Consider the following 21758-nt stretch of genomic DNA (forward strand, 5'->3'; position numbering starts at 1 on the left):
AGAGGTGATAGGGTGTACAGTGATTTGAAAGTGAGAGTGAGGACCTTGAAATCGATCCATTCTCACCAGGGTGCCAATAGAGTCTGGCTGTCAACAGGAAGCCGGTAGAGTCTCGCAAGACCAAATTGATGGTTGAACTCATATAGCCTAGAATGGGGGGTTGCGTTGTTGGAGGTGCTGTCCTTCGTGTGAGATATTAAATTGAATTCCCACCCATCTCTTCAGATGGATGATAAGGATCCCATGCCACTACTCCAAAAGAGGAGGAAGTTTCTTCTGGTTTCCTGGCCAGCAATCAACCAAACATAGTTTATCATTCACTTTGTGGCTGTTTGTTGGACAACATTGTAGGCAGATGGGATGCCATGTTTGCCTACTAATTACACAATAACTACACTTTATAGTAAAAATATGTGAAGTGCTTTAAGACATCACTGCGATGTGAAAGGCACGAAATGCAAGGATTATTAATAACTTACCTCTACAGTTGTTGAATTGACATTGTTTCCAAATGATGAAGAGTAGGACAAGAAATGCAAACCCAGCACCTCCACATCCAGAAATCCACAAGCAAAGGGGAATATCCTCACTGGCTATAAAACCAAATATGAAATATAACATTTTTTTAACCTCAATAGTGGCCTGCACCACGACTTTGGCTCTTAAATTAGAATTCATCATTAAACAATGCAGCATTGCAGCAGCACATGATAATCCCTCCAAAACCAAAAACAATAATAAATTGGTCATTTCCAATCTACGACTGTTTGTGGGACATTAATGTGCACAATTGGCTGCCGCGTTCGCCCACAAATATACAGTCAATTCACTTTACAGTGTGTTCTGTGAAGCGCTTTGGGATGTCCTCCCGACGTGAAAAGCGCTATATCAAATGCAAGGATTATTATTATATTGTTATTAGGATCTAAGATATCTCCTTTCAATTTTTCACATGTAGCAATCAGATCTTGGAGAAATCGAGCAGAGACAGAGGAGGGCAACCAAAATGATTGAGGGAATGGAGGGACTGGACTACGAAGAGCGACTAAATAAATTAGGCATGTTCACGCTGGGTAAGAGAGGTGACATGATTGCTATCTTTAAGATTTTAAAGGGGCAAGACAATATAGATTCAGCGCCTTGGGACGTCCTCCCAACGTGAAAGGTGCTCTATAACTGTAATTTGTTGTTGTTGTAGATCAGGACAGGCTCTTTCAACTTGTCCAGAATAGTAAAACCAGAGGACAAGGCTTGTGATTGAAGTGGGTGGGGTGGAAGTGGGGGGCGGGTGGGGGTCTAAATTCAGAATGAATCTATGCAAACTCTCTTTCAGTGAGCGAATAGTGAACCTTTGGAACAGGATCCCTAAGGAGATGGTTGAAGCTTAAAGTGTTGATTCTTTCAAACACACAGTAGATAGTTTTCTTTTAGAAAATAACATTATGGGATATAATACATAAGTAGTTTGGGACTTATGTACATGTACATATTAATATTATTAGATTTAGATTACTCATGAACAGGGACAAAGTACAGTCAAGGGTGAAAATGCTTGACTGGAAAAGGACTAATTTTGATGGGCTGAAGAGTGGGGGGAAGAGGAATAGTAGGAATATGACTTGCAATATGAAATATCATAATTTGAATTCATTAAATTAATTAAAATTAATCTCACAGAATATGCACATTAGGCAGATTGTTTTCTTTATAATTGTTTGCCTGGTGCAGTGTTAGCACTCTGGCCTCTGAATCACAACTTTGCGGGTTCAAGCCCCAGGTTGCTTGAGAATCTCAACCAAGCTGAGATTTTCATGCTTCCTACCAACACACGGTAGATTGTTGGAATGGAATGCGTACTCTCTCCATGGAGGGATGCATCCTGCTTAGCTAATTCAGCTCCAAGGATACCCTGTTTAGTAATGTGTTGCATTGTCAGAGGCGGCGTTCTTCAGATGAGATTTTAAACCGAGTTTCCAACTGCCTGTTCGGGTGGCTGTTAAAGATCCAATGGCATACTTCAAAAGAGAATGGAGCTTCTCTCAGTGTCCTGGCCATCTTCCAAGTAAAATTGCTCACTCACTCCATGGCTGTTTGTGGAACACTGCTGTGCGCAGTGAATATAAGTGAATAAGTGAATATCTGAGGGATGTTTACGTGCACCTGGATAAAGTCTCTTCTCTTATCCAATGATGTCATGGGATCTTTAACATCAACCTCAACAAGCAGAGGGGACGTCCTCAGTTCAAGCTTTTACCCTCCAACAATGCAGAATTCAGAGAGACACTGAGAGAAACTCCCTTCTCTTTTTGAATATTACCACAAAATCTTTTAACATCCACCTGTACAGGCCGATGGAACCTCGGTTTAACATCTCATCTGAAGGATGGCACCCCTGACAATACAACACAACACTTAGTGAAGTCTCCTTGGAGCTGAACTGACTCCAATATGACATGCCTGGCAGTGGATTGTCAGAATCGAGTCAGCCCTCGGTGGCAGTCTCGGTAGTCTGGTTCCTGATCCAGGCGGGCTCTCAGTATTCCAGGGCACTGCTCACCCCAGCAACGCACTGAAGTTAGCCTAGGCTATAAAACCAATGATACAATAGACGTCTATGTTTAGAGAAATAAAACAATCGTACCTTGTTTAGAAACAGGAACAGAGTAAATAGCGATGATTGGAGACTTGAGGCTTAGGTGAGATACCACACAGATGTAAACAGCCCCACTCCTCACGGGCTGTGTCTCTTCCAAGGAGCTCGAAACTTGATAACCTCTCCCATCTCTCCCAAGCTGCTTTCTTTTATTTACAGTGAAAACATTCTTATCATCTTTATACCAAGTGACACTGATATCCTCTGGGTAAAACCCATCCGTTTCACAAACTAGAGTCAGAGAAGTGGTCGAGTTCCCATCAGACACGATGTTAGGTTGCATCGGGGGAGCTGTGAAAAAACAGATTAGAGAAAAAACGTGCAAATCATATAATTTCTGAAACTGGAACATCTATTCTCTGTCATATTCCATCCTTCCAGTGCAGTATAATGATTTAGGCTGTAATATTTATGGGAACTGTTGACATTTCCTTCAGGAATATCTTGAATTTAAATTGCTAATACTAACATTTATGGAAATAATTTTACTATTTTGCAACATTTAATGAGACAGCTATAAGAGGCAGTCATGCACTAACAGTCATGACAGAATGGTCAACTGGGAAATAGAGTTTCATGACTGTTAATCGATGTATTCTATTACAGGACTACATTACGAGGCTACATGCTTGAATGAAATTGCGAGGTTGGTAAGGTTGATTAAATGATGAGACATCCTCCCCATATGAAAGATGCAATATGCAGTAAATATAAATTGGATTTTGTTCTCAAAAACACGCCGAGGTTCAATGTGCATTATTTTATATTTGTAATTTGTATATTTAGAGCACTCTCCTCGCACGAGACCTGGGTTTGATTCCCGGTAGGGCGAATTGTTGGGCAAGTTTCCTTACTTCACACACTTCTGTTTTCCGAGCAGTAAGTAGGAACCTGGTTGTTAGTCGATTGGTGGATTGCTTTACTGGGGATAATAATTATTTCCAAAAAAATAATAACAATAAATTGGTCACTTCAATCCATGGCTATTTGTGGGACGCTGCTGTGCGCAATTGGCTGCCGCGTTTTCACCCACAAAATATACAGTCAATTCACTTTACAGTATACTCTTTGAGACACCTCGAAGACATGACTAGGCGATATATCAAATGCAAGGATTATTATTATTGTTATTTAGGGAATTTCATTTAGTTTAACACTAAAAGGTAAAGTGCAATACTAAATATAAATTGGCTTCACATATTTATGGTATTTAATTTGTGCTGTGATATTGAAAAAAAGAGGTAATCAAAAACCCTGTCCTCTGGTTATTTACATTGAGATATATTTAGAACAATAGCAGCGACCACTTACTTACCATGAACAACCAGTGATGATCCAGTTCCATTTGTCATTCCTCTTCCTCGATATCTCACTCCACAGTAATAGGCTGCTGAGTCCTGGAGGTTGACACTCAGGAGCTGAAGGGAAGCTTCCCCACTCTGGGTAAGGAACCGTTTCCTGCTGTCTGAGCCCGGCTGGAGAAACTCATTCTCGCCCAGTTTCCACCACTCAACAGTCACAGCAGAATTATCAGAAGGGGAGAAAATGCATCTGAAGGTAACGTTGGCAGCTACGATCGCAATAGGGCTTTCAAGGGTTTGGGTCACTGTGAGGCGAGCATTGGCGGCAACTGTCAAAGATGAATACAAATGTTATGTAAACGCATGTGACAAAAAATATAGAAGATATCGATCGAGAGAATAATATCAAATACCTGTGCCAATAGTGAGAATTACTAGGTACAGAAACACAATCTGTTTCAAAATCATTTTGCTCAATGTCAGATGACGCTGGCTCCAAATAAATTCGAAGCTCTGATGGGTTTGGAAAAACTCAGTTTGCGTTTAATCAGATGCAAATCGAGATGCAGTGATATATGATATCACAGTAGGAAAACCGCGAAACTGATGAACGAGCTTAAGAGGGTGAGATGTGCAGATGTAAATGTCCTTATTGGGCTACAACGTAATCTCAAAAGTTTGAAATCCATTCACTCTGATCCCTGCTGTATTTGGTATACCTGATGGAAAATATCTAAAAGCAAGTTGATCGGGCGGAAATATTTTGTTTTTGACGCCTTTGATCAAATGAATTAATTGGGTAACTGCGATCCATTGGCAACCACGATTACCTATAGTAGAAATATATTTCACAATGCCCCTTCACACTTTTACGTAGCCAACCAAATATTTGGAAAATATATTACTTATTATGATTTTGTGTGCGCAGGTGTCGCCAACCTTCTTTCTAGAAACAACCACGTGTCAATAATTCTAGCTACAAGAACACTATGAGTTCAATTGTGGTGCCTCACCCCAACTAAATAACTTCAGCTTCTTTTAAACAGGAAATTGATCCATATCTGGGTTCAACTAGTTTTTGTGGTGTATTTCTCCCACAAAATATACAATCAACTCACTTTACAGTATATTCTGTGAAGTGCTTTCAGACACTTCGAAACCGTGATAACCAAAAAAACAAAATAAAATTTTCAAAGAGCCTTTCACTTCAGGAGAATGTCCCAATACACTGGATAATCAGTGTTTTGGACCAATTTTCTGCATATTCTGCATGGATACTCTGGAGGTTGAACAGAACAGCATTGTGATGAGGAATTCTGTATTGCCTTATTCAGCTTAATAGTCAGGATAATTGTGTTCTATTACTTGTTAGAGAGTCAAACAACATGTCCCAGAAACTCTAATCACATACTGGTAGTTCCTTGGTTCAAATAAATTGGGATTAGTAATGGTAACGTTTATTAGACTAACTGAAGCCTGCAGAAGAAAGACATTGTAAGGTAAATCTGCTGCTTATATAATTCTCATGTTGCCCTAGTTCCTTCTGTCCTCCTGATCTTTTATAATAATTATCCTTTCATTTCAAATTTTTCACATCAGGAGGATATATCATAGTGTTTCAAGTGATTTTTTGAAAGCAACAGTTGGTAAACAGTGTGTTATATACAGTCAAACAAATCTTCATCAAACACCCAGGCGACAAAATATAAGGGTGAGTTAGGGTTCTTTGGTGTGCAAACCGGGCTGTTTCAGGAAGGATGTTAACTGGGGGCGATTGCTGAATGGAGGTGATTGTTTGTTCAGGTTTGATTCATACAGAATGATAAATGCCAGTTATTGACTTCAACTGAAACCCTGATGATATTGGTAGAATTGTGGCATAATATTCGGCAGATCAGTTGATGCCAACAACTACAATAGTAGTTATTGGCATCAGCGTCTTGTGTAGAACCAGATGCTTCATTGTAAAATTAGGAGACAATATATGTCCCAGATTACAATTATAACTGAGAGCTGTAAATATTTTACAATGTATGACCTAATGTGGAAAAGGTGGCATGTGTACTGTTTAAAGAATGAAATGGACAAGCACCTAAACAAACCCCAAAGGATTGCAAAATGGAGGCAGCATAGTTTACAAGTAAGAATGCAACAAAATCCACATCTTTAATGGATGTGAAGTTGATATATAGATTGGAGGAACCGTACTCATATTATCTTTGATGTTATAACATTTTATTTGGAACTGGCAATATTTAGAAATATTCTTTTCTTTAGAGCAGCCTGGTGTCTGACACATGTGGAAACCCATCACCATGTTTAAGTGTATCCAAACTAGACTGAGGGTTCAACATATACACCACACCTAAATATGGGATTTTTCTTGTGTTTGGAAAGGAAGGCATACTATCTCCCTTGAGGATCTGACACTGGTTAACTAATTCTGGGGAGGTTTATGCAGGGGTTGACAGAAGCCAAGATTTGGGGACCTCAGAGTGAAGGTGGGTTACTGCTGGAGTTTAACCTGCTAAAAATCGCATAGCTTGCCATTTAGTGCACAGTCTGGCAAACTTGCCACTGCTTATCCAGCTAGGACCACCTACTCGGTAGAGCTTTGACTTGCTGGGTTAACAGAAACTGAGTGGAAGAATCCCTACTCCCAGGAGGAATATTCTTGACCAAATGAATATGGGAAATGAATGCCTGATCCAGTGAATTCACGCAGAAGGTGACTGGATGCAACAACACTCTTTGTGGGTTGGACCGGGAAAGAGACATACACAAAAATAGATCATATAATAGTAATCATAATGATATAGCACCTTTTCACATAATTGAGATGTCTCAAAGCATCTTACAGAATATATTGTAAAGGGAATTCACTGGGTATTTGTGGACAAAACGAGACAGCAAATTACCCTAAGCAGTTTCTTAAACAGTCTTGGATTGAGCGAGCAATTTTATATCTATCTATCTATTAGTCCAGCTATTTCCCTATGTACAATTCACATACAAAATGAACAAGTATTACAGATACATTGCAATAATATATTGTTAGAGCCATACAAAGGTATAATTAATTTTTTTAATGACTGTTAGTTTGTAGCTTGCACAATCAAACAGGGACAAAATGTTGCTTCACATTTACCATCTCTGAATACGTGCTGGTCCAAACGTGAAAAACAAAGTCAGTGATGTGAGTGTCTGTCACACAACAACTATATTATGGTGCCTCGGGGACCAATATGAATCCTTGCTCATTGCTTTAATTGCAGTGAATCGTTTCCTGAGCTGAGGTGGCATCTGAGATATTCTATCAATCAGCGCCAGTATACAATCATGTAACCATAATCTAAGTACCTGCTGGGCATCAAAATCAAAGACACTTGTGCTGTTTCATGGATTGATTCCACCTTTTGACCACTGGCTGTATTTGTTTATCTTACTGAATACTTTGGGTGCTGTCGCCCATCCTGTGACTTTCATCTATCTTTAGATTTGGAGGATTCAACCTCCACTTGGATTTCAGTGAAGATGTTTCACAATGGGATGGGGATTCATCCAAAGCTGTTTCAACAAGCTTTATACCATTAATTGCTGGGTACGATTTGGAGGCCAGGGCATTATAGTCCTCTTATGTTAAAATACTAAACCCTAATGAACATCAAGGCACACCGATTAATACATATTTAATGATAAACCATGGATATGGAGGAGAAAAACTCTAATACTCAGATGCCATGGATTTGACAGCACAGCCCCGACAGTGGCAACATGATTGGGGATTTACAAAGACTTACAAAGGGGACAAAAACAGAAGTCACTGGGAACACTCAGCAGGTCAGGCAGCAACTAGGAAAAAGGAAAATGAGTCAACGTTTTGGATCCAATACCCTTTGTCAGATGCTGCCTGACCTGCTGAGTGTTCCCAATGACTTCTGTTGTAGTTTCAGATTGCCAATATCTACAGTATTTTGCGTTTTGTTTATAAAAGGGACATTGGATTGTGGAGAACATTCACCATTCGTGTCATTGAATGGGAGTCCCTTAAGATCAGCCTTGGGAAGTTGTGTGCAAGATACTCCACAAATCAATTTTGATACCATTTTATGCAACTGTCCATAATGCATGCCCCTATAAACAATACCACAGCGATCCTGCTTAAGTCTTCAAGAAATTCAATTTAATTTAACACAGTGAATAGGTACATAAACACGTCTCTTATAATATCTGTTTTTTTAAGAAAAAAACAAGATTTGCATTGATTCTATCAAATGGAATGTTGCTTTGTAATAATAATAATAATAATCCTTGCATTTGATAAAGAGCTTTTCACATCTTCTCGACATCTCAAAGCACTTCACTGAAAAGTGAATTGACCATATATTTGTGGGCGAAATGCAGCAGCCAATTGCACACAGCAGTGTCCCACAAACAGTCGTGGATTGAAAATGACCAATTTATTATTGTTTTGTTTTGGAGGGATTATTATTAAGCGTGTGGAGTAAGGAAACTTGCCCAAGGTTTCGCCCTGTCTGGAATTGAACCAGTTGTCTCGCTTGCAAAGCGAGTGCTCTAACCACTGAGCTACAGGACTCCACAGTGAAATATAGAAACAGATGAAAAAATTAAATGAGGCACACAGACTTTACTGATGGCCAACAGGAAGCTTTGTGGTATGAGAGTGTTTCCGTTATATACATATGTATATTTAGATATATATGTGTGAAATTGCAACAAATATCCACCGCTCGCACCATCAGCTGATGTATTGCATGAATTACCAGTGAAGGGAGATAATCGTGTTCTTCATTTATTGCCGGTACAGCAGAGACATGGGTAAAAAAAGATTGTTGCTTCATTTTAGCTGGAGTTTTTGCACATACTGCATAACGCCCACACAATAACCTTTTCATTGCGGCAGATCAATTGCATCCCATTTTCTTAGAATGTTTCTAAGGTAATTTATGTCACTTTACTTCTAATTTGAGACTCTGTGCGTTACTGTCATCAGATGAGGTAACAAAATATAAATGAAACAAAACATTACCCTCACAGCACACACTGAGCTGCTGAATATTTACTTGGCGCTGTGTGTAATGCAGAGGACCTGGTATTCAATCTATCAGATTCAGCCATGAAGGAGCCACCCTGAGCAGAGGCTTGCTAACTTTTAAATGTGACCGACTGAGAAATGGTTTTAGAATTGATCATGAAATCTACATACAAATGTTGTGGGTATTCAACCGGATATTTGTTGTTGAAATTGGCTCCACGGTCAATGGAATGATGATAGCAGGGATCAACTAAAGGGGCAGCTCTTCGGGCAATCATTCAATTAGTGACTAATACATAAAATGTTTGGATTTCCCAGAGAGAGAGAGAAACATTACTGAACGTTAAAGAATCATCATAATCTATGTCTGAAGCCCAGCAGTAAGTACTTGGCTAAGCTCCATCTGAAACAACGCTTAAGAATTCCATTTTATAGTTTTTGATTTAATTTTATCGGATTCTATCGAAGATATAGATTGAACAAATCAAACCCAACACATTACGTTTCATAACTTTTGTTTATTGAAAGTCGACAAAAACGTTTCACAGTCTTACAAACTATTAGAAACTGGTTCTAGATTTGTATTGGTATATTTTGTTCCAGTGATATAATAGCTTCTTAGATTTTATAAATTATTATAGTTTATAGCGCAGAGACATTATCAGATTAGTATTAAAAAAATTTGAAGTTGAAATTGCATTGACTTGATAAATGATAGGTAATACAAACTAATCAAACATTATGTCTTCCTGCAGTGTCAGAGCAGTGACACAATAACACACCACATTGATGTACACACTGTAACTAGTCTACATTAGAAGGGAACTGTGAGGAATCTGCATCAATAATTGTCTATTATTGTGACATTATGCGGTTCCTGACTCCATGAAAGTGCCATCTTCGTAGTTTCTGATCTTTACCTCGGAATACTCTGAATTCTTGTCGCTGTGTTTAGCTTTTCCTGTATTTTTGGAGCGAGGCAAATCCAGAGCAGCGTATGTCAGCTTGTTAGCGGCTGCTCCTCGCTTGGTCTGAAAAAACAACGTTTGGTTTGTCTTTGTGCTCGTTCCACAGAGAGATGTACATAGAATGGTACAGGAACTGACCATCCGGTGTTTATACTTCACACGAGCTCCATCCCTTCCTATTTTCTCTATAACTCTCTTATCTCTTCCCCTCATGTATGCAACACATTTTACATTACATTATTCCAAACCCTTCACCCCAAGGACGATTGATATTGCAAACTGCGATATGTAGCTGCAGATTTAAGGGCTGTAGATCTCAACGATGAGCTGACAACTGCTTTCATGGGTTGGCGAAGATCAGTTAATGATGCAATTCCTGATTGCTCTGTGGGACATTGACATCTCAGGATGTCTGGATCGGAATATATCTGATCCTTGTTAATTTATTTGCTGAATTGTTGATTCGATTATAAAGATAAAGTACTAGAACTATATTGCCCAGAAGACCAGACGGCCCATCGTACACGTGCTGTCTGTTTGAAAGAATAATCTATTGAGTCCCATTTACCCGCCTTTTCCCCAATACTCTTTAAAATTGATCCGTTTTACATATCTTCATTATCTTTAGAAAAAGAAATGATATTGGTTGAATCTTGGAAAGCTGAAAATGTTCCACAACCAAATGCAGCATCGAAAACGAGGTAGAAGATTGGAGGAGGGGACAAAATAATAACGATGAAAATCAATGAACCCAATTTACCAAACCTGTTCAATACAAGATTTCTCTATGCTGTGTACCTGGGCGTATACTGTCCTGTCTTCCTGATGTTTATTTCTTGGAGTTTTATTGGAACTTCTCAAATCCAATGTTACATAAGCCACGTTGTCACCCGCTGCTGCCTCCCCCGCCTGTAAAACAAAGGTACGTGGTTGTTCCGTTGCCTTTCTTGGTCTGTCATCTTTGACCATGGTATTGAATAAGTAGTGGGTTTAAGGAAAAAAAAGTGTCTGCTATGAAGTTCAAATAGCTAAAGAAATATAACATTCAGTATGTAGATCGAGTTAATAATAATAATAATAATAATCCTTGCATTTGATATAGCGCTTTTCATGTCGGGAGGACGTCCCAAAGTGCTTCACAGAAAACACTGTAAAGTGAATTGACTGTATATTTTTGTGGGCGAACGTGGCAGCCAATTGCGCACAGCAATGTCCCACAAACAGTCGTGGATTGAAAATGACCAATTTATTATTGTTTTGTTTTTTGGAGGGATTATTATTAGGCGTGTGGAGTAAGGAAACTTGCCCAAGAGTTCTGTCAAGAGGCAGTGAAATTCATTTTTCCAATTGATGTTTTTAAATCCACCCCGTGAAAAAATGTTGCATATCTGATTAGATGGATCAAACAACAATTATCACTTAAAATATTATCATTTAAAATATGCTGGGACTCCTCGTGTTCCTTGACATATGCCAGACTCGGAAGGATTACCAGAAAGTTAAATTATTGCCAGCAAACCGTGTTTATTTACGTAACAACTTAATCCTGAAACGGGAAATAAATAGGTCTGTAATTCTGGAGGAATGATGTTAAGGTTGGAAACTTTCAGCTCATAGTCCGAGTCAACATGAGCTCTATCTTGTTGGAGGTGGGTTGGTAAACCAAGTTCCTGTACTCTTATTTCGGTTTACGTTTAAGATTATTGGAGAATACTCTAACACAGAATAAGGCTTGTCCGGTGTCCTCGCGAATGGTAATCATGATAAATTGGCAGAACACTTCATGAAGGTTTATCGGACTATATTGTGTGTAAGTTGGTTCGACCAAATAGAGTCGCTACAAAGACAACGATTGTTCATGAAGCATTTTAAGATGTTTGGAATGATACCGGCCACAATGATAATCACTGAGTTGGTCCATTGGTCACCCAAATAATTTGGTGACAAACTTACCTGATCTTCAAGTTTGCCCAATTGAGTCAGGTTTCCCTTTGATCCTAAAATGAATTAAATTTACTGAATTAAATATTTACTCAATTTCAGTATTAACACTAGAATAATATTATTGTTCTACATTTCAGGATGAGTGAAATAGAAATATTCGCCTGCACCCTTTTCCTTCTCTCTGAATCTCCCCTTCACTCATACTTTCTGAAATCCTCAAAACGGAGGAACTGTTTCCCTTGAACATTTTCAATTTCAAACTTGGCGACGCCTATCCACTATTCCTCAATCCTTTTTGTTTTTTCTCTTGGCCGAGGCCACTCACCTGGGACTCTCCATAATAAAAACATATTGTTGATGACACCATTTGAATATAATGTTTAAGTGAATTCTATTGCTAGTAAACATACATCTACTGTGAATTCTTGCATTTATTTGACGCCATTCATCACGATGACTTGCAAATAAATGCACGTAATTCGTCATATTTAAAGCGGATTGCAATATGTTAGACCAGACATTGGATGTTGTAAAAAGTCAAATTCTGCAATACTAAAGTTCACCATGTGAAATGATTACAGTGCTGAATCTGTTGCAATAACTACTAGCATTTGGTATTGTATAACCGTGGCATTACAGAACTCAACCTTCAAATTTGAAGTAACAATCAAGATGCTTTTATCCCCATTTTTCTAACCCAGTGGTGCTTTCTGTAGTTTTGTATCAATGTGTAATATTTACAATTAATTGCAATGAAATCAGAATTTTCTTACCGTTTTTCTTTTTTAATTGGCATCGCTTCCCAATAATGATCACAAGCGCCAGAAATGCGAAACCACCCGCTGCACATCCAGCCCACAATAAATATCGGATTACATTTTTACTGTCTGGAGAAACAGTGTAAACTGAGGTGAAACATTGTGCAGCGCAACGATTTATAGTTCCAGTCATTGAAGTGGAATATAAATTTTATGCATATCAGTTATGAATTATATTGGTAGTGATTTAGACAAATATTAAGCAAAATGAGCGGTTTAAATATTACAAATCTAATCTTAATCTTTGTATTTATTGAAATAAGAATAAAAATGATAAGAGCATCATTGAAAACAGTTTGTTATTTTGTAGTGTAACTAATGACATCTGATCGCGTGTATTTTTATTAATGCTCTTGATTTTATTACACAGGCGAGGTGACGCGCAGAACACACAGACACCAAAACGTACCATTGATTTTCACAAAATACAAACCATAAATTGTAGAGTAAGACGGCTGTACCCAGTGACATCTCATCACAAGCAATGAAACGTGCTCACTTGTTATTAATAAAATGAGGGAACATTATGGAATAAAATTACATTTTGTGATCAAACGCCTTGTGTTAAAAAGAGTTTGAAAATTAGACCGCTTTATGATGCTATATTATGTTAAGTTATTATACGTATATAATATGCGTTAGGTTTAGCAAAACCTTCACACCAAAAGATACAATGTATTATATGACCATCATCCACAACTCCCTCACCACCATTCTCAACACTTTGGTCTCCCATCATATCAGCCATCGCTTCCTATCCCCTCAGGTTCCCCAGGACAACAGTCACACTCCATCCCTCAAGACACAGGTAGGTGCTGCTGAACATTGGATGTTCCTCCTGGCTCTATCCTCGGTCCTCTGCTCTTCACTATCTATCCCACTTGGCGACATCACTGTAGACATGTATTGCATGTTCACATGTACAGTGATGAAACCCAACTCTCCCATCTTCCTCCACACTCGACCTCCAACTTCGACCCGATTGCTGTCAGACATCAAGTGATGAGATCCGACGTTCTTCCGCTGAACATTAATAATAATCCATGCATTTTATACTGCGACTGATATATCGAATGCAAGGATTAATATTATTATTATTATCACATAATTGTTGTCTCAAATTGCTTCAGACAATTTACTTAATGAATCAATGCAACTGAACATCCCTATGAAAATTCAATTAACAACAGTTGACTTTTTAATAATCTTTTAGCATCTTACCTGCTTTAGATTTTGGGAAAGCGAAGGTGGCAATAGCTGAAGTCTTGAGGCTGATGTGAGACACCAGACAGTTATAAACAGATCCATTCTGGCCAGACTGTGTGACTTCGATAGAGCTCGAGGCCTTATAGAGATCCTCTGAGTTCTGCTTCTCAGTGGAACCTGACTCTTCCAGCTTTATTTCTGGTGTTGGCACAATTTCGGTGCCATCTTTATACCAAGTGAAGGTGATTTCCTTTGGGTGAAACAAAGCAGTTTCACACACAAGAGTCTGAGGCTTAGGTGAATTCCTAGAGAAAATCTTCAGTGGAGTTGGGGGAACTGCAGAAAAGATAATGGAGGAGAATTGTATTCATTTTGATCAATCAGCAGGAGAAACTTTATTTTAATTTGTATCCAATACATTTCTTTGCAAACTCCTGATTCCTGAGTACAATTGGAGGTTTGTTTAGATACACAAATATCCCTCTCACAGCAGCATCGCCTTCCTCCTGCTTTAACTACATTGTGGCTTTGTCAAGTAATATTTATTCATAATCTTTATCTTGCATATTATTACTAACTTTGATGATTGGCAGGTGCAAATGATCACTTAAAAATGTCTGTTCAATAGGTTGAACCCGCGAACAATAGAGGATTCCTGGCAGAGGTGTGCACACTGTGTTAGTGTGGCTCAGTTGGTTGTACTTTCGGCTCTGAGATAGAATTTCGCTTCTGCTGACCGCTGCCGAACGGTGGTGATAAAATAATCATTGCATTTGAAAATAGCACCTTATCACATCTTCGAGATGTCTCAAAGCACTTTAAAAACTAGATTGTGAAAGTTATAATGTACAAACAATATAAATAACGATATAGCATTCACCGCATTTATTACTTTTCATGTAATTTCTAAATGCCAATTTCGCTCTTCATTCACACTCACCGCACACAGTTAATCGCGATCCAGATCCTGTTCCGATTATTGATCCCTGACGGACCACTACACAGCGATAGACTCCAGAGTCCTGTGAAATCACATTCAAGAACTGGAAGAAGCTGCTTCCTTTAGTTTTTACACCAAATAGTTTCCTGTTATCCTCCTTTGTATCCAAATAGCCACTCTCACCCTTCTTATTCCACTGCACCTCCACTTCTGAACCGTCTTGAGAGAAGGGGAAGATACAGCGGAAGGTAACATTTGTTCCTCTGATGGCAGCCACATGGTCGGGGATTTGAGTCACTTTCACGGAAGAATCGCCATCAACTGTCAGAAAATAAAGTCAAACACTGACTTCTCAGGTGGTGAGCCATTGAGAAAACAAATGAGTAAAAGAGGAATAAACGTAAGTATGTAAGATAAATGTCACATGGAAACAAGTTTGCAAGTATTTCATAGAATAACCGAACTATAGAATGAACATATATACCTGTTGAAATAATGTGTAAGGCAGACAGGTACAGGAAGACAACACTCCCCATGTCTGACTCTGGCTCTGATGGTCTGTCACAAGTGAACGTGGATTATTTGATGCAGAGTAGGTCGCTGTGACACTGACTTCCTGTTTCTTTGGGTTCGCGAAATGTAACAGGTGTGGAGAACGCAATTTGAAATCAGTTTGGCATTAAAATTATGAAAATACTAACCCACCCTGTTAAGAGCAGAAAAAAGCTTAGTGTATCAAAACTTTAAAAAAATGCTCTGTTTAGCATCATAAATAGATTGTGGTGCTTTGTCCAATCGTAAATGTTGGTTTGGGCATCAACTCGTGGAACCAGTTGTGTCAGAAACATTCAAATCTGACGAAAAATGTCTTCTACTTTTATCCAGCTGTCCCCTTTTATAGAAATTAACCTTTCCTTCTCTTCTGGCATAGTGCTCTGCTTCAAAATCACTCCATCAAAAGGTGTACCCCAGTCCCTCTAAACTCTCCAATTATTGGCCCATCTCCAACTTGCCCTTGGTAGCCAAAGTTCTGGCCACTCAACTTTGCTTCCACCATTTTCTACACGCGGTCTGGAAACCATCCTCCTTGTCTTCTGCCAACATCTTCTGTCTCCAATGGCTTGCTGCACCCTCTCTGCATCACCATCAGTGGCTAAACCTTCAGTTCTTTGTCCACAAAATAAACACAATCATACGAGTTCACAATATATCCTGCAAAACTCTTTTGAAACATCTCAACAACATAATAAGGTGATATATCAATCAAGGATTGTACTGTAATTATTATTAGATTCCTATACCCTATCTTTTGCAAATCCCTCCACCTCGCAATTTGTCTCACTCTTTCCCAATCCGTCTTTGTCCTGACTCAATTCCTACCTCTTGAAACATATCTATCTCCAGCTCTCTCCCCGCTGCCTTTCCCTTACTTAGTGTCCCACCGAAATGCTTTGAAGCCCACCAAGATTATAGGCTATGCGAAGGATGCCATGATGTAATATTAATCCTTGTGCCTTATTACGTCTTCAAAACGTCTCAAAACGCTTCACAGAATATACTGTTAAGTGAATTGAATTGATGCTGCATAAATGTGAATTGTTGTTGTTCATAGGTAACAAGTAATCTGATAAATGCAGGACATTTTCTTACACAAATCTATGCAAATTATATATTGTAGGGACATAATGGTGATTTGCCAGGTGGCGATGCAGACTACATCATATTTATAATATGAAAAGCTATAATCTATCCTTTTGTTTCCCTCGTTCACTGTTGTACCTTTGTTTGACTCGCTCAGGATTTCTGTGGATTCCTGATACCTCTACTGCCCCTTCAAGCTATTTCTGCCTCAATCCCTGTACCACACTTTCTTTTTAAGTGTCTTCAAATCACATTTGAAGATTTTCCTCTTCGCCTGTGCCTATGGTCAATTTGCCAGACAGACACATTCACCCACAAAACACACACCACTTCATGTAGTAAGAATGCATATCTGTTTTACATAAATAATGATATATTGTGTAGGTACAACCACTTTACTGCAAGATGCACAGCCTAATTGATGGCAAATGTTAATAAGCCATGCACTATATATAATGTGAGTGAGCGAGACTCTTGTAATGGAATTATCCTTTGACATTTACAAATACAGCAGAACGATTGGTGTTTTTATACTGAGTTGTTTCATGTTAGGTGTATTTTTAGCCATTACGTGAAAAGTTCGACGCCCACGCTTCAACTTTTGCACTGTGTTGGACGAATTGCGCCACACTTTGTTGGCCTGCTTTTAAGTTAGCCTGTACCAAGTGTTGTTTCATTAGTACTGAAGAAACAATGCGTCAAACTGGTCGATATGAGCTAGTTGCTAGTTTGATTCACTGTACATGTCACCAGACATCACCTGATGGGAATTTTGATTGCACAGCATCCTCAGTCTATCTGTGGATAATGCTCATGGATAGTGTTCGGTGGTGGTCAGCAAAGCAAAATATATGTATGTTTTGGAGGATTAGACTTTAAATCCTAGAAGTTCCACACAAAATATTCAACAGGCTATGTTTCATGAATTGTGCACAACCTTGATGTTGCTATTAGTAGCGGAAATGGTCATAGTCATGGAGCCCTGGGTTGAGCAACAGGTCACTTACTTGGCATTTAAGGCTGATCAAACTTGAGCGCGTGAGAAACTGGGATTGTTCAATTGGAGAAAAGAAGAAGGGGTTATCTTCTTGGTGTTTTCCGAATACAAAGAGTATAAATAAACTGTCCTCAAATAATATGTTTGATGAAGAAAAAGAATGATGCAGAGGAAGGTGATATTTGTCTCTCTGATGGCAATCACACATTCTGGGATTAATGTTACTTTGACCGAAAAATTACTAATAAGTATTAGAAAAACAAAGACAGATTGGTACAGTAACATAACATCCCCTCTCATGATTCTGAGCAGTTTTGACCGTGATGGTCTGTAACAAGCTGATCTGCAACAAGGCTGCACAAATGTTTTGCCGCAAAAAACGTTTCTGTGTCATTTGACTTCCTGTCTTTGAGGGTTCAGGAAGTTGTGTTTGTGTCTGAGGGCAGTTTGTAAGCACATGTGATCCTTGAAGTTATGACGAGTTTAACCCAATACAAGTTGACAGACAAATGCAGCAAAACATCGGGGGGAGTGCGGGAGAGAAATAAACATGCATTGTCCAGGATACTGTACTGACCAAGACCTAAAATCCCACCTATTATTAGAGTGAAAACACATTTTTAATGTACATCAAGCAAAATTGTGAAAAGTTCTTAAAATTAGCCGTCATTTGTAAGTCAGTTTTACGCAGTAAACCAACAGAATAATAATAATAAATAAGCTGCCTACTAATAATAATATTAATAATCCTTGCATTTGTTATAGCGCTTTTCACATCGGGAAGACGTCCCAAAGCGCTTCACAGAATATACTGTAAAGTGAATTGACTGTATATTTGTGGGCGAACGCGCAGCCAATTGCGCACAGCAATGTCCCACAAACAGTCGTAGATTGAAAATGACCAATTTATTATTGTTTTTGGTTTTGGAGAGATTATTATTAGGCTCTGTGTGGAGTAAGGAAACTTGCCCAAGGTCTCACCCTCTGCCTGGAACTGAACTCAGGTCTCTCGCTTGCAAAGCGAGTGCTTAACCACTGAGCTACAGGACTCCACTGAGCTACAGGACTTAACTGACTAAATTCAGATAAGATGGTGTTCCTCGTTGATGAGAGCTGAGCCATGGGTTATGCATTTGAGGCAATGAAGGACTTTAACCAGCTAACACTGTGTTCTGTACCATTGAAAACGCTGTTTGGAAGCTACATATTGTTTGTTTAGTGAGGAACATCCTATCACTTAGGGATTTTCTCTTGTAGGAATAAATGGTCGTCGAATAGGAAGGATCCCTGTCACCAGACTGACCTTCCAAATCCCACTCTGAGACAATAAAAATGGTCTTAGAGACCTGATGGGATTTTTCGCCTCTGATGACCACACAAATGCAGTTTTTTTGGCAAGAGTCAGTGGGTAATGATGAAGAGAAGGCACCCTGACTTATTATCCCCTCACTATCCCAGGTGGTGAACGCAAAATGCACACTCTGGGGTCCACAAGTCTTGCATACTAGCACTTAAAGCACCTAATATTCTCAGGAACTGAGTAAACAGAACGCCTCTCGCCGAGGAGAGTGTGCATTCTATTGCAGGCAGAGATTTCCATGTGTAGGTGGAGCTCCAAGTCTAGTTTTGATATCCTAAGCATGCAATTGAGATTCTGCATGTGTATGATGGCTAACTGACCAAAAAAAATTGGTAATGGCAGCCAGATGAGGAGATACCTTGTGATGTCCTATGCAGTCCAGTAGGATGTCGATACTCATTGCCAGTGCTTACAAAAGAATAAGTTCCACTTTGGGCATGATATTGGGGAAAACCAGCAACAATGGACGCAAATCCCAGAATGAAGAGACCGTGGCTTAGAAGTGAAGATGTATACCAATCATAAGGTAATTTTAAAACAATGAAACCATGAAAGGTTTGTTCCAGTAGGTGTGAATTCTCAATCTTCAGTGCCATAGAAGTAGTTTCTCTGTTTTATCTGGAGACAATATGCTCACTGTCTCTATGTACATTTGAATATAGTTGCACAGTAACAACATAATGAATGCAATTGAAAATTTAAAGGAAAGCCCAATATAATACGTTGAAAATACTGAAGGGAGATTTTTGGTATCCCAACTCCCAGTGTTCGAGTCAAAAGACCAGACAATAAAGTTTTGTGGCTAACTCAGTTTATTCAAATATAATGTTAGAATATAGAAGTTATAGTCTAGTAATAATGAAATATTAAACAAGTGTAGAATGGAGAAAATAGTGACAGTCATGGGGTAGGACACATCTGTTTTACTCTGTTTCTGAAGACAGCCTTGGGAAAGAGCAGGAGGTCACCACTTATCAGTAAATAACAACAAAACCTACAGAGGTAACAGTCCAAGGTACAGGTCGACACAGTATCTCAGCTTAGCAATAAGTCTCTAGATTCTGACAGGGCCTACCAAGCGAGAGAAGGCAACCCTCAAGAATAACGAACTAACGAGCAAGTTGTTCAAACTGGAGGCCTTTGGTACCATCCCGGGATACTGATAAGAAATAACCATTCACTTAAAAGGAAGACAGTAATGATCCCACATATCAAAATAACAAGCACCAGATACAGCCCTAAACTGAACAATCTCCTATCTTAGACAGGAGAAAGGGAAGACCTCGTGGAGACTCAGTCAGGCTGGCACCAAGCCAAATGATTGATTAACCTGAGTACGTGACTGTATCAGAAGTAGTTAGAGGGGCCCAAGGAAGGCCACTTGGAGAAAGGGTATAACTACTGTACCTCTAGGTGAGAACGGTTAAAAAGACAGGAAGGCCAGAGAGAGAGAGAGACCAGTGTGGAGAGGTCCCTTTCAGAATTACAGGGACGGTGATCTCTGACGTTCTGTGACTGTCTACAAAGCCTGGTGGTATAATTTGTTAGACATTTGTAGTAACTTGTCAATGCATGTTGTGTTCACTCTGATCAGAATAAACCTTGCTACACCATATTGTGATTGTCGTGTCATATTTCGAACTTTTCCCAGCTCTCTCTGTTTTTGTCTCAGATTTCCAGCATCTGCAATATTTTGTGTTTTGTTTATGTTATTAACAGATGTTGAGTGATGGTTTGAGTACAAAATCGTGTTATCTGCCATTTTGATTCATATCAACAAGATTAAAAACTTAACGTTTACAATTTTATGCAGCTCTGCCTCATAGTGTTTCATTACATATATCATATTCTAACAAGATCTAGAGAAAATATAAAATAATGATTTAAATGTAAAAACAACAATCGCTAGATGTGGTATTGTGCCTTTCAAGTCGGGAGGACATCTCAATCACAAGACAAATTGTAAAGGGTAGTGACTGTGTGTTTTGTCGTCGAATATGGCAGCCAATTTGCAAACAGCAATGATGCACAAACAGTCATGAAAAGAGTTGAGCGGATGATTGAGAGAAAGAGAAAGAGTGACTGAGGAGAGAGAAAGAGAGAGAGAGCGGAGGGAGCGGGGGAAAGAGAGATAGTGATGGAGAGAGAGTGTGCGCGAGTGATTGAGGGGAAAGAGAGAGAGTGATTTTGGAGAGAAAGAGGGGAGAGAGAGGGAAGAAAATTAGTGATTGAAAGAGAGAGAGAGAAATTGTGTGAGCCTCCCTCGGCCACTGCGGAGGGACCGAGGACAGACACCAAATGACGTGCTGTGCAGTTCCCTCACAGAAAGTTACCTCTTTCCCCAGTGAGAAACTCCTCTAGGTTCTTCATCCCACTTCCAATCCTACCACTTCAACCTGCTGACCAGGCTGTTCTATTTGCAGAGCTCCCCCTCCCTTTCCACCCCATCTGCCCCAACATCGCCATTTGCCGCTGCTCTCAGGATCTCCATTTTCGGAGTCCCTCCCCTCTTTCAAGGCACATCAAGAGATCTTGGATACGCTTTCGGTCATCGTTTCCTCTCCCCACCTCCTCCCTTAGTTCCCTCCTCCGGCTCAGGTGCCCAGACAGTAGTGTCGAGTGTATTCTGCAAAGCGCATTGAGACATCTTGGTGACGTGATGAGGCGCTATATGAAATGCAAGGATTATTATTATTATCCAGTGCTCAGCAGCCAAAAGGTTGAACCACCCAGTCTTAGATTATGATTTCTAAGTCCCGACACTGGGCTTGAATTGACAAACTTCTGACTCAGAGGTGGGAGTGCTACCAAATGAGCCAGTCTGATACACAACATATGGTTCACTTCGCACTCCTCAGCGCACTCACTTGAGCT

At 39.4% G+C, this 21758-nt stretch overlaps 2 protein-coding genes across 2 annotated transcripts; both read right to left on the reverse strand.

The window, feature by feature from the left end:
* Positions 1–2618: 2618 nt before the first annotated feature.
* LOC103185952 (tapasin-related protein-like) lies at positions 2619–4422 on the reverse strand. The gene is made up of 3 exons (XM_007904715.2): positions 4368–4422; positions 3969–4283; positions 2619–2944 (listed from the first exon to the last, which is right to left on the reverse strand). Exons 1-3 carry the CDS (start codon positions 4420–4422, stop codon positions 2619–2621), a joined length of 696 nt encoding a protein of 231 aa, XP_007902906.2.
* A 5194-nt stretch (positions 4423–9616) lies between these two features.
* Positions 9617–15422, reverse strand: LOC103185896. The gene is made up of 6 exons (XM_042340420.1): positions 15371–15422; positions 14887–15207; positions 12696–12809; positions 11932–11975; positions 10777–10887; positions 9617–10041 (listed from the first exon to the last, which is right to left on the reverse strand). Exons 1-6 carry the CDS (start codon positions 15420–15422, stop codon positions 9877–9879), a joined length of 807 nt encoding a protein of 268 aa, XP_042196354.1. The 3' UTR covers positions 9617–9876.
* Positions 15423–21758: the final 6336 nt, after the last annotated feature.

This window comes from Callorhinchus milii, unplaced genomic scaffold (assembly GCF_018977255.1).
Source record: "Callorhinchus milii isolate IMCB2004 unplaced genomic scaffold, IMCB_Cmil_1.0 Scaffold14, whole genome shotgun sequence".
Classification (NCBI taxonomy): domain Eukaryota; kingdom Metazoa; phylum Chordata; class Chondrichthyes; order Chimaeriformes; family Callorhinchidae; genus Callorhinchus; species Callorhinchus milii.

Coding starts and splice junctions, on each gene's coding strand:
- LOC103185952 (XM_007904715.2), bottom strand. CDS start 4,422: ATGATTTTGAAACAGATTGTGTTTCTGTACCTAGTAATTCTCACTATT. Junction 4,284..4,367: donor AATTCTCACTATTGGCACAG/GTATTTGATATT, acceptor CATCTTTGACAG/TTGCCGCCAATGCTCGCCTC. Junction 2,945..3,968: donor ATCATCACTGGTTGTTCATG/GTAAGTAAGTGG, acceptor GTTTTTTCACAG/CTCCCCCGATGCAACCTAAC.
- LOC103185896 (XM_042340420.1), bottom strand. CDS start 15,422: ATGGGGAGTGTTGTCTTCCTGTACCTGTCTGCCTTACACATTATTTCA. Junction 12,810..14,886: donor ATCGCGATTAACTGTGTGCG/GTGAGTGTGAAT, acceptor CTGTTTCTCCAG/ACAGTAAAAATGTAATCCGA. Junction 11,976..12,695: donor CCAATTAAAAAAGAAAAACG/GTAAGAAAATTC, acceptor AATTCATTTTAG/GATCAAAGGGAAACCTGACT.